Below are 14195 nucleotides of genomic sequence, written 5' to 3'. Positions count from 1 at the left end.
TAACTTTTTTTCGACCTACATAATCGCTCTTCTGTAAATTGTATGGTCACTTTTAACAGCGAGTGCCGAAGATCTGTTTTAAAGATTTTGTCCCAAGGTTGCCCAAAGTGTAGTTACAAACGCACAAAACATTGACAGGTCAATGTCAATGACCTAAAATGGCTACCAAAACAAAGTCGGGTTTCATTTCTATTGCATCAAGACTAAAGAAACCACTACTTATAGCTGTAAGCAAACTCAGAAAATCTTTATTGTCATACATTTATAGGTCTGTTATATCACTTCTATGAGAATTTTATATCATGTTTATAGACTGAAAAAAGTAGAGCTGTCATCCATCATCTGTACCCCATCATTGACATCATTACCTTTACTTTATACGTGTGAGATCGTGGTCTAGTGGTTAAGACCGATGGCTACAGTGCTGAAGGTCCCGAGTTCGATTCTCACTCGGGGTGCTAAACATATCAGTACATCAGAAGGGCGATTTTCACCCTCTCACACACATCTCTGGTACCGGAGTTTAAACTAGAATGGGTACTATGGGGGCCTCGGTTGGTCAAAGTTGCTCCCGACTTTGACCTGGAGATCAATCTGCTGATATCTCTTCGGTTTGTCTGTTCCCTCCGAGCAGCCCGGTGGTTCTCTCCGAGTACTTCGGCTTCCTCCACCATAATAACAGACTCTGCCCGGTGTCCTAACACTCCCTGGTGTTGGGTGGGGATTGTCCTTGTAAATATTGAACATTGTAAATACGTTAGTGACACATCTCCATTAATCCCGATAGGGAGTGTACACGGATTCCACTGTACCCTCGCAGCTCTCGAGGGGTGCTCCGTAAACGGAGGGATCTACGTACATACATACATATACCGCAGTCACACTTAGCCAAAATCGCACTACAATCTCTGAAAAAAATGCTAATTTTGACAATCATAGTGTGATTGTGTAGATCTCAGTAAGGTCGTGGTACAGTAGTGGTGTAAACGTATATTTGTTCCACCTAATGGGGCTAATAGAAGTTCCAATGGAAACTTTGTCATAAACAATGTCATAATATCTGTTCCTATACCATTTATTCCAGTAGGAACATTTGCTGTAATATTTCTTCCAGTGGAAATAATATTCCACAATACTGATTCCATTTGTTATGAAGGAACTTCTATTCCGTGACATAATGGATCCTAACACTCCCTGGTGTTGGGTGGGGATTGTCCTTGTAAATATTGAACATTGTAAATACGTTAGTGACACATCTCCATTAATCCCGATAGGGAGTGTACACGGATTCCACTGTACCCTCGCAGCTCTCGAGGGGTGCTCCGTAAACGGAGGGATCTACGTACATACATACATATACCGCAGTCACACTTAGCCAAAATCGCACTACAATCTCTGAAAAAAATGCTAATTTTGACAATCATAGTGTGATTGTGTAGATCTCAGTAAGGTCGTGGTACAGTAGTGGTGTAAACGTATATTTGTTCCACCTAATGGGGCTAATAGAAGTTCCAATGGAAACTTTGTCATAAACAATGTCATAATATCTGTTCCTATACCATTTATTCCAGTAGGAACATTTGCTGTAATATTTCTTCCAGTGGAAATAATATTCCACAATACTGATTCCATTTGTTATGAAGGAACTTCTATTCCGTGACATAATGGATCCTAACACTCCCTGGTGTTGGGTGGGGATTGTCCTTGTAAATATTGAACATTGTAAATACGTTAGTGACACATCTCCATTAATCCCGATAGGGAGTGTACACGGATTCCACTGTACCCTCGCAGCTCTCGAGGGGTGCTCCGTAAACGGAGGGATCTACGTACATACATACATATACCGCAGTCACACTTAGCCAAAATCGCACTACAATCTCTGAAAAAAATGCTAATTTTGACAATCATAGTGTGATTGTGTAGATCTCAGTAAGGTCGTGGTACAGTAGTGGTGTAAACGTATATTTGTTCCACCTAATGGGGCTAATAGAAGTTCCAATGGAAACTTTGTCATAAACAATGTCATAATATCTGTTCCTATACCATTTATTCCAGTAGGAACATTTGCTGTAATATTTCTTCCAGTGGAAATAATATTCCACAATACTGATTCCATTTGTTATGAAGGAACTTCTATTCCGTGACATAATGGATCAGGATTTGTATCAGAGGCCCCTCTACCCCTACCACCATGCCAACGAGTTCTAATAGATTTTGGTGGCATGCCTGTGTTGTTTTCAAGAATTCTACGTGTTTATGACAATTAGAAGGAATGGAACAGTATTTATATGAAACATGATGTTGATGTTATTGCTGAGAGTGTAATAAGATCGTGGTATGAATGTGGTAAGATAGTAGCAGATTGTGGTAAGTGCATGCTATAATTGCAGAAGTGTGGTGCCAGATGGACTGATATTGTTCCAGCTTTTTGGAAAAATAAAATTATTTCCCTACCTTTCTACCCACACCTGGCATGGAAGGGTCACGATTGGGGAAACAAACAATACATTAGTTTAGGCCCTGGTAAGATCGTGTTGCAATTGGATAAAATGGGGTATCAACGTAGTGAGAAAGTGATGAGCGTAGTGATATTCATAGTCATAGTCATCCAAGTAGATTATTATGCGCATGTGGCTGTAGATGCAAATGTATGGACAACTGCTTCAAAGTAGAGTATATAAATAGAAAACTGTGCTATGCTTTACATACCAAAAGAAATGAACTTTTGGAAGCTCTACCGTCAAACAAACGAAAGGGCCATTGAATGTAGCCAACATTCACCCCACGGGCGTAGATTTTTGCTTTTCTTGAATACCGAAGACCCCTGTAAATATATATTGTGAACTTTTTAACCGATTCTGAAAAGAAGTGCTCCTTTAAAGGAGGGAATTCCTTACACAGATACAGATAGTGAGGTCCCAGAATAAGCTTGGTGAGAAGGTAGTATAATCATAGTGGGATTGCTGTAGAAGCGTAATGATGAGGACATAGTAGCATCGTGAAAACAACAAAAATCTACATTTGCATGCCACTCATACACAAACTTCACCACGATCTGAAATTATTTTAGATCGAGGAGAGTGTGGTGCGATCGTGGACTAGTGTGACTGGGGCATTATTGTTTAATGTTTCACAGTTCCTTCCTCTTTCTGTTTCATGTCTGGCAAAGAACTATTTCATGTATATATTCATTGAACATATTATTATTAAGTGATCCTGAAAATAGTGTGACAGAATTGCTTCCTTTTAATAGTTGATACTTGGTCAGCTGTAATATGTCATAGTATCTGTTTTCTGTAAAACCTGTTTGCATTTGTTTTCATGAATTTCTAGAACTTACTCCATGTTAATATATGATAAAGTTTATTAAACTTTAATACCCTACAGTGTAAATATTGACAGACATAATAAATTCTCTGATATTGATATTTTTGAAAAAAAGTAGGAGGACGACCCTACTGCTAACAGAATTTATCTCAGGGTGAACAGACCCAGGGCGAACGAAAAAACTGATACCTGTTTGAGCTTACATGGTATATTACAACAAAAACATAAACCTGTTTCCATAGCGATTTAGCATAGTTATTTACTTTTCATTTCAGATAGAAGAATACAACAAAAACTTGACCTATAGACAGTACTCTGTTCTTAGTAGTGATCTCCGTAACCATAGTGATATAAAGAATGGGAAATATTCCCTTGTTGACAGTAGAGAATATTCTAGTCTTACTCAAGAAACGAAAGACAAGATAGCCAATGGTCCAGATTTGGGAGAGTTTATACAAGATAGTCTGGAGGAGCAACCAGAAAATATCAAAAGGAAAAAAGGAGAACGGTAAACAAAACTATCGGTCATTGTATATAACCATACTTTAGGAGATTTATATAAGAAAGTCTGAATCTGTTAAAGATTACCTGTATCAATATAGAAGAAGAAAAGATAAAAAAACTAATTGTAGACAATGATAGAATTGTAGACAATGATAGAATTGTAGACAATGATAGAATTGTAGACGATGATAGAATTGTAGACGATGATAGAATTGTAGACGATGATAGAATTGTAGACGATGATAGAATTGTAGACGATGATAGAATTGTAGACAATGATAGAATTGTAGACAATGATAGAATTGTAGACGATGATAGAATTGTAGACAATGATAGAATTGTAGACAATGATAGAATTGTAGACAATGATAGAATTGTTTTGTTCAGCTTTCAAATTTAAATTGTTCCTTGAAGAAAAAACTGATATTAAATTCTTAAATTAGAAGTACAAAATGTAGTGAAAAGTAAAAAAAACAAGAACTAAATTGAATTACTTATGTCAGTACACCTTCCCTAATATTGCCTAAAATGAATTACTCATTTTCTTTAAACATAATATGAAGATAAGGAGCTGTGGTATGATTATCAATAAATCAACAAAATGAATCCACTTCACTTGAGTCCATCAGTCCAAATAATAAATATAAGTAACACTAGATTACTACCACTACAAAGCAAATTACAACTTATTGTTTAATCATGTTTCAAATTAATGCTACTTTTGTGTCTTAAATTAAAAGATAGCTATACATTATTCCCAAACTTTTAATTTCAGGTTGCGGTTACCACCATGGCTCAAAACAAAGATACCAATTGGTAAAAACTACCACAAACTGACCTCTGACCTGAGACAACTAAACTTACACACTGTAAGTATCAATGTCAGGGTGTCAAGGTTTTAACCTGTCCTATCAAAAAATATCATACACAACTGTGATAGGATGAAAACTACCACAAACTGACCTCTGACCTCAGACAACTAAACTTACACACTGTAAGTATCAATGTCAGGGTGTCAAGATTTTAACTCTCTCTGTCAAATTTCATACACAATTGGAATAGGGTGAAAATTAAAAAAATTCTGACTTTTACATATATATATCATTAAACAATAAACTATATCAGTTGAGGATAAAACAGATATTTGCGACCTTAAACTACAGTACTGTTTTTCCTATACCAATGGCTTTGGCAATGCAATACACAAATGTATAGACTTTAAAATAAAATCTGTTCTATGAAACTTCAGGAATAACCAATTTGAGGCCTATAAGCAAGACATATCAAAAACTAAAACTCTTAAAGTGAAGGTTATTCCTTAAAATGTTAGATTTAGATTTGAATAATATCTCATTAATGGTATATTTTGGGACGGTGTTGTTTTATTGTCGATTATATTGTATTATCCAACATATGTGAATTCCAGCAGTTGAATCAAGACATGTCAATTGAAGATTCTAATGCAATTTGTATGTAACATTTTTTTTCATTGGCTAAAAGTTGCCGTCAAATTCACAGTTGACCAGGCGTAACTAAGGAGGGACAACCATTTTGAAATGGTTGAATCAACACATGTTCGATTACTACTATATAATCCAAAAATGAAACAACACCTACCTCGAATTCGCAGTTTTAAAGTTATTTTAACTGAATTTGAAGCGTACGGGTAACGTAATAACCTCCAGTTTGTAAGTTTTCATTTGTCTGACGTCACGTTTACCCATGACGTCTTTGCACCAAAATCATTCATGAAGTGTCGCGGATTTTTTTTATTTGTCTAATTTAGATATTTTTCCAAGTTTTATCGTATTATTTTTTTTTGAAATGCATTAGAATCGGAATAACAGTACTGTCGTTGAAAAGTTGCCACCGTCAATTTTGATTTGACAGTTGCAAATCTCCGTTTTACTGTCTCCGCTACGCGTCGCCAGTAAAACTGCATTTGCGACCGTCAAATCTACAATTGACGGTGGCAACTCTTCAACGACAGTACTGTTATTCCTTAATTTGACTTCACATCTTAAAAAATTGTTTACAATAAGATTGCATTAATATTAATAATAAACATTAAGTCTCGGAATAGACAAACAACTTATTGATATTTTCTTGAAACTGAATTAATTCCCTTGATATTGAAGTTGAAGTTCCAGTATAAATGACTGAAATAATGGAATGATGTTTTATTTTAGGTTTGCGAAGAAGCAAAGTGTCCCAATATAGGAGAATGTTGGGGGGGTGGTGACAATGGTACTGCCACGGCTACTATAATGGTATACTATAATAATTTTTTCTACTGCAACAAACAAAATTTCTTGATAAATTGATAGTAGTTTATCTAAGTACCTGATAACAATATAAACAATGTTTTTATGTACACTTTGTAAAAACCTGTTCCAGACTAAAAACTGTTTAACAAGGGAATCAGGAGACAGTAGTATAAACTTTGTTCGATTTGTCAATGAGACAACCACCCAAGACTCAATGCCATACTATACTGCTATGAACAATGAGCAAAATCTATACTGTATAGCAAGCTTCATGTATAAAATACTCAAAATGACAAATGTAAAAGATTAAAAACAAGAAAACTAACAGCCTGATTTATGAACAAAACAATATATATTTAAACATATATGATATACAGCAACAAACTACAGCCACTGAATAAAAGGCCCCTGACTTGGAACAGACACTCTCCTCCTTACCTATTGCAGTGTTGTAACAGTATAGCATAAAAGCAAATTATAAAAATCAGTTGAAAAGGGCTAAGCTCAGTAGATCAATTTAAATCATCACAAAAACAACTTACATAAATATTAAAGACATACAGTTCATATCTAAAAGTACTTGAAAAGGCCAAAAGCTAGTTCAAAATCAATAACAACTGATAAAATATCATGTATCTAAGACTCAAATATCAATCAGTTTTCTCCCTTGTTTGTTCAAATAACATTGGAAAAAGTAGTACTTCATGTAAATTTTATTTCTCAACCAAATTTTTGTGATTCTGTAGATTTTTTATTTTTATCATTATAAATGTTAGATATTGATTTTAAACTTCTGTTCATGATACTTTTATTGTTATTAGGTATTAGGAGATACCTGTACAAGAGGATGTCGTTTCTGTTCTGTAAAGACAGCGAAGAGTCCGCCCCCTCCAGATCCAATGGAGCCTGTCAATACAGCCAAGGCGATAGTGTCATGGGGACTGGATTATGTCGTCTTAACTTCTGTAGATAGAGATGGTGGGTATACAAACTATGTACTTATTTATAAGAGCAGTATATTTTATATTGATAAAACATCCATGGAGAGCAATTAAACAACACAAATAAGTCAAAAATAAAAATCATCAGATGTCATCAATAAAATTCCCAAACAAAATGGTGACAAATTCCCAATGTCTATTATCAATGATTAAGAAACCAGACAGACACACAAAACAAAAGTTCCTATATAGCCATAATTATGAAATCAAGAACAATCATATGAGATCCAAATTATTAATATATATTATCATAAGTAAATGTTTAAGATATATAGCAATAAATAATTTCAACTTTCCTGTATCCATTGTACACAAGCAAATTATAAAACAATATTTTTAAACAAAACAAACTTATAAGAAGACAGAAGACAGTTGTATAAAGGGAACTTCTGTTAAAAATGTAACATGTGTTTGAGCTTTTGATTTTGCCATTTGATAAGAGTCTTTCGGTTTTGAATTTTCCTTTAAGTTATTTTGCTTTTTACTGAAAAGAATCTTGGATGATGACACTGGATATTTTAATGTCATCAGCAAGCTACTGTATTCATGTAAAAGTTTAAGCTAAATGAACATTTATACAGGATATATGCAAAGTTTCCAAACATCATTACCACACTATGTTATGGTATCATCAATGGTATTTCTAGTTTTGAAGAATTTGAGAAATTTTGAGACCACTTTTGCTGTACATTTACCAGAAGTATAAAAATTGAACACACTCAGTCCTATTTGAACTTGATTGATTGATTGATTTTATATTATTTTTCATGATTTATCTCCCTTTACAGATATGCCTGATGGTGGTGCATCACATTTTGCAGAAACTGTCAAAGAATTAAAAAAAAGGTATGGTGATATATTGTTAAAGAAAATATATAGTTAGACATCTTCAAAATATTACTGTTCATGAATAACATGGATATAGGTAAGAAAAAGAATTTAAATCTTTAACGAATTAAAATAATTATAGGTTTGCGTGCAAACTTTGGCAAAACCAGGAAATCAGATATTCTCTTAATACAAGTTTTGCTTGGTCCATAAAATATTTGTACAAGAAAATAAATCAATTAACAGTATAACATTTAAGACAGCCCTCCATACTTGTAGAGATGATTTACACTGTTTGTTTTATGTTTTAGACAGCCCTCCATACTTGTAGAATGTATAACACCAGACTTTAGTGGAGATTCACACTGTTTGTTTAATGTTTCAGACAGGCCTCCATACTTGTAGAATGTTTAACACCAGACTTTAGTGGAAATTTACACTGTATATTTTATGTTTCAGACTGCCCTCCATACTTGTAGAATGTTTAATATAAGACTTTAGGGATATTTACACTGTTTGTTTTATGTTTCAAACAGCCCTCCATACTTGTAGAATGTTTGACATCAGACTTAAGTGGAGATTAACACTGTATATTTTATGTTTCAGACAGCCTTCCATACTTGTAGAATGTTTGACATCAGACTTTAGTGGAGATTCACACTGTATATTTTATGTTTCAGACAGCCCTCAATACTTGTAGAATGTTTGACACCTGACTTTAGAGGAGATTTAAACTGTGTAGAGACTATAACAGATTCTGGATTAGATGTGTATGCTCATAATATAGAAACTATTGAAGAACTGCAATGGTAAAGATATAAACTGTTAGGACATTAAGTATTCCATGTTAAGGATTTCCCAAGACTTGACTACATATATAAGGAATTGTACATAACAAGTCCTATATAGGAACCAGATAATATATAAACATAAAGTAACTGGTATAATTATCAGCCTACAACAAAGCAGCCACTATTGATTGGCGTTTAACTATTTTTGTGTTGGCAGTGCTAACACTCAACACTGAAAAGAAAAGTGTTCCTGGCTAAATTTTTATTGAAAGAAATGGTTTGTTTCAAATTACAAGGTCAAAGAAACCTGAAGGTCCAATCTGACTTAAAAGAGAACCTGTCCTCAAAAAACATCACATACAACTGGTTCTTGAGCAACTTAAAGCACCAAAAAGAAAAAGAGAACTCAAGGTGTCAAAAAGGTTGGCAGTTCAATGAAGTTTAAAAATATGTTAGTCAATTTCCAAAATGTTAATAATTATATAAAGATGAAGAATTTTAGGCTAAATAAAAAATAATTTTAGATAATAAGATGGGGATAAAATCTAGGAATTTGTTTAATTTGGCCTATTTTAAATTAATATGTGCATTCTTGTAGGCTGGTTCGAGACCCAAGAGCTAATTACAAGCAATCTATGGGTGTGTTAGAACATGTGAAGAAATATAAACCTGATATGGTGACAAAAACCTCTATAATGGTGGGACTTGGAGAGACAGAAGACCAGATATATAAAACTATGGAAGGTAAGAAAGATGAGTGTTCTGTGTGTCTGTGATTCGATGATGAAACATCGATATTAATATGTTATACAAAGGAATTGGTTTAATAATTCTTCTGTTAACTTATTACTGGCTTTGAAAAGAGTATTGTCATGATTAACATTACATAGTTGAATGGCCTTATTGTTTTCATTAGGTTCATATCTTGTCTTCAACCCAATTTTGTTTTTCATATAAGAAAAATCTCAGCATATTGTAAGAAAAATACCAAACTTTACACATGATAATTGTACACAACAAAAATTGCATACCCGTTCTTCATGCGTGAGGTACCTTTTATATTAAAATCATTTCACAAAGGTCAGAAAAATTTTATATGGAAGTTGTATGTGATGACACTGTAGACTTTTTTGTCAAATAACAAGACTATTTTTTGCCTTATCATATTTAATTTATAGGGTCTGTTTTTATGCCCCATTTATTATGCCCCATTTGTGGGCATTATGTTTTCTGGTCTGTACGTCCGTCTGTCCGTTCGTCCCAGGTTAAAGTTTTTGGTCGAGTTAGTTTTTGATGAAGTTGAAGTCCAATCAACTTAAAACCAAATACACATGTTCCCTATGATATGATCTTTCTAATTTTAATGCCAAATTAGAGATTTTCCTCCATTTTCATGGTCCATTAAACATAGAAAATGATAGTGCGGATGGGGCATCTGTGTACTGGGGACACATTCTTGTTTTCCTCTGTGTTATTTATATATCTGTCTAAAAATTTTGTACTAGGTTTTCAAGAATGTAATAAAACTAGGAGAGCTCCTGCCATCACTTGGCTTCATTAGTTATTAATTATTATTCTTGTGATATTGAAAAATGCCAGGACACAAATAAATGTTCAAAATATGGTTTGCTGTCACTCAGACAGCCTCTTGTCAAACTTCTCATCCTGAGACTGAAATAACTGAGCTGATTACATCAAACTTGTGGACAATGATCTTTAGAGTATCTAGTATAAAGTTTGAAGAGTTTTTGTCAGCCAGTCAACATACATGGCCTCCATGGCTATAAATAAAACAACAGATAAAAATGTAAAAAAAGTTTAATATCTTGAAAACCATTCTAAACAGAGAAAAATTTGAAGTGTGAAAATATGTAGAATATCAATGTCACTTTTTCACCAACAACCTTTTACATTGTATTCAATTTATTTTGAGCAAAACAGGCTCCACCAATCTGCATGCTGATCTGAATCATTTAGAAGAAGAACATAAATAATATTAATAGTAATATATAAATTCTGTATTTCAGATTTAAGAAAGATAGATGTAGACTGTTTAACCTTAGGACAGTATATGCAGCCTACTAAAAGACATCTTAAGGTTTGTATAACTTTAGGGCAGTATACGCAGAAAAAAAAAGACACCTCAAAGCAGAATTATGCTATATATGTGGGATTGATAGAGGAAGTACAGAGGGTTAAATGGGGGGGGGGGGGGGTGGGAGAAAGTGGAGAATAGAATAGATATGACACATTTTTATGTGAACATTTTCTTGATGGAATCTTTGTTTAATTTCAAGAAAACAAAAACTCATAATTCTTGTTAATGAGAGAATCAAAATTCATTAATTTAATTACAAAGAATGCCAGGGTAAAAATACCCTGCCTGGTAGGGTAGACAGCTCATTTGCAGTAACACATGTCAATTAATTAATTAAATCTTGTATTTAAAATTCACAATTTATTCACTTGAAAGCATTAATTTAAACTCCCATTAACCAATAGAATTCCTGAGACCATGCATTCATATTCCGGAGAACAAGTACTTCCAAACAAAAAGCTGGGCATTTTTCAATCACTTATTGATTATTGTTATTTAAATTTCCAACAGAGCAATGTAAACATTTGTACTCATACCACATCTTCTTATTTATATTTCAGGTGAAGGAATATGTCCATCCAGATAGATTTAAAAGATGGGAAGAAATGGGTAATAAAATGGGATTCCTATATACAGCAAGTGGGCCTCTAGTAAGATCTTCATATAAAGCAGGTAGGTTTACACTGATTAACTCAACTTAGTTTTGAAATGTTTTCTAGATATAAGGGATGGTAGATTTATCTTATAAGGAAGTTCTGAGCATGCTTGGATCTTTTTAAGTGGGTACATAAATTATCTGGAATTCAGCTGATGAAGAGATTTGAATATGTACAGTTTGAATCAATAACATAAATATGTGAGATGACTTTGTTAACAATGACTTTGTAATCACATTTCTTTTATTCTGTACATTGTATTCTAAGGAGTTTCAAAAACCTTTTTCTGTTTATAGTTGAATGACAATAAATGTTTAAAGAGTAGTTCATATACAGTTGTCAACTTATTTTTTTTTTACAGAAAACAGTTATTTGTGTAAATAGTTTCTGTCCCTTTGATGTATACACCGCATCTTATATTCAAATTTAGTCAATAGAATTTGTTCTAAAGAAGAATATATATATATATATTTCAGGTGAATTTTTCTTGACGAATATAGTTAAAAATAGACAGAAGCCAGAGGAAGAAGAAACAAAGATACAATGTTAATGAATGATGACTTTAATTTAAATAAAAATAAATCTCAGTAGTAAAGTATGGGCAGGTTAAACTTTCCAGCATCTACTCAAATCTGTTTTGCCTTGTCAAAGTTGTTGAATCTTGAAAAACTTAAGAATTGTCTTGTATGGTTATAAAACATAAATGTTCTACTTTTAAAGATTTGTTTTATTGTCTGTTATCAATGGTACTGTATTGTTATTTGCTGTCTGTTTAAATTTTGAGTAGATTGTATGATTGTGTTGCATCTGCTTCCTTTAAACTTTTGGTGGATAGTTGTCTCATTTGCAATCATACCACATCTCCTTATTTTCATGTTGAGGATTATTTAACTCGTTAGAAATATCATTTTATTCACAATAATGGATAATCAATCAGATAAAGTCATTAGGTAATATGTAAAGAAGGAGTTTGTTTTACAGATCTGAAAAGTTCAAATGAGTCGACCCTACTGGAAAATCAATTACTTTTGCCATGTTTTATTTTTTTCTTAAAAAATGTGATAGGATAGGTTTAAAAATAGTTAGAACTTTGTAAAATTATGTATATGCACTATTTCCTGAAATCCCAATAACTAATATCACATTATTGTGCCTTTTTTAACATTGGCTATAATAAATGCCAAACTAATTTGTGAGTTTACAGTATATGTAAGGCGCACAGAGGGGAAGACAATTTAACATGGACAGCTACCCTTTATAAAATGGTATATTGAAACATAATTTATAAATCTGTTATTTTGTATCTCCTTAAATGTATTGATTTAATATGCATTGCTATTATGTATATTTACTGGTTTTTGTTTCTTTAATGAAACCTTTACAAATTGTAATCTCTTTTGTATTTAATGTTATTGAATATGAAATAAAAATAATATAACATGATTAGCTAATTACTATTTCTGATATACTAAAATGGTTATTGAAGGAAGATTAATATAAAGTTCTTAAGATTCCAGTCTCATTGTGATGTTTTTATTACTGAGGAGATGGCATTATGTGTGTGTAACATTACCTAAAATCTGATATCTAATAGTTAATCTACCTTTTTTTTTTTTTTTTTATCAAATGCAACATTAAGTTGGGCATAAATTTCTCAATTTATAAGATTGTAAAATGATAGATTTCTCTCCTTAATGAGAGCAAAATGTTTACACACCAAGTTCTTAGATGAAATAAGTATACAAGAGGGGGAAAGATGCCAGAGGGACATTCTAACTCATAGATCGATGACAACACCATGGCTAAAAATAAGAAAGGCAAACAAACAAATAATAGTATACAAGACAAAAAATAGAAATCTAAAGACTTAGCAACACAACACCACCAAAACCTGTGGGTGGTCATGGGTGCTGCGAAAGAGTAATCAGATCCTGCTCCACATGTGGCACCTGTTGTGTTGCTCATATTATTACAAACTCAGTAAATAGTTTAATTTTGGTAGGTCATATTTGTGAAAAGGGAACAGGAATTGCAGTTACGACATAAGGAACATATCTGTTATCATCTTTGAAACAGATATTCCGTAACAGTCAACTAAATTGTGATGGCGTCTGAAAATTTATAAAGGGATCATTTCAACTTCACCATTTGGAACTCTTTGTTTAATAGCTTCCTTGTGAGCAGCAACCCTCTATCAAGGAAATTACTATAGGAAATACAACCCCAGGAATATCGTATCAATTTGGAGATATATACTCCGTATGCAGGTGCTGCTTGAATGTTGCTACATAGAAATGGAAGGTTCACAATTGGGAAGCTGACATCTCTTTTAAAGTTTTGTTTTCAACCGACCCTCATTGTCAATTTCTAGATGTAAGTCAAGTTATGAGGCGAACTTAACTGTGTCTGCTGCATCTTATATCTCTAGTTCAATGGGATAGATGCATTCAATAATTATCAAAGGTACCAGGATTAAAATTTAGTACGCCAGACGTGCGTTTCTTCTACATAAGACTCATCAGTGACGCTCATATCAATCTATATATAAAGCTAAAAAAGTACAAAGTTGAAGAGCAATGAGGATCCAAAATTCCAAAAAGTTGTGCCAAATACATCTAAGGTAATCTATGCCTGGGATAAGAAAATCCTTAGTTTTTAGAAAAATTCAAAGTTTTGTAGGAAATTTATAAAAATTTCCACATTATTGATATTCATGTTGA

The 14195-nt window shown here is 33.0% G+C and overlaps 1 protein-coding gene across 1 annotated transcript; it reads left to right on the top strand.

The window, feature by feature from the left end:
• Positions 1-99: 99 nt before the first annotated feature.
• LOC139484548 (lipoyl synthase, mitochondrial-like) lies at positions 100-12918 on the top strand. Its single transcript, XM_071268280.1, has 11 exons — positions 100-227; positions 3606-3838; positions 4610-4703; positions 6024-6104; positions 6923-7079; positions 7891-7948; positions 8611-8739; positions 9320-9465; positions 10749-10819; positions 11380-11491; positions 11952-12918. Exons 1-11 carry the CDS (start codon positions 159-161, stop codon positions 12023-12025), a joined length of 1224 nt encoding a protein of 407 aa, XP_071124381.1. The 5' UTR covers positions 100-158; the 3' UTR covers positions 12026-12918.
• The last annotated feature ends 1277 nt before the right edge of the window (positions 12919-14195 follow it).

This window comes from Mytilus edulis, chromosome 8, assembly GCF_963676685.1.
Source record: "Mytilus edulis chromosome 8, xbMytEdul2.2, whole genome shotgun sequence".
Lineage (NCBI taxonomy): Eukaryota > Metazoa > Mollusca > Bivalvia > Mytilida > Mytilidae > Mytilus > Mytilus edulis.
The sequence above is the reverse complement of the archived record's forward strand: the minus strand, read 5'-3'. Positions and strand labels throughout refer to the sequence as shown.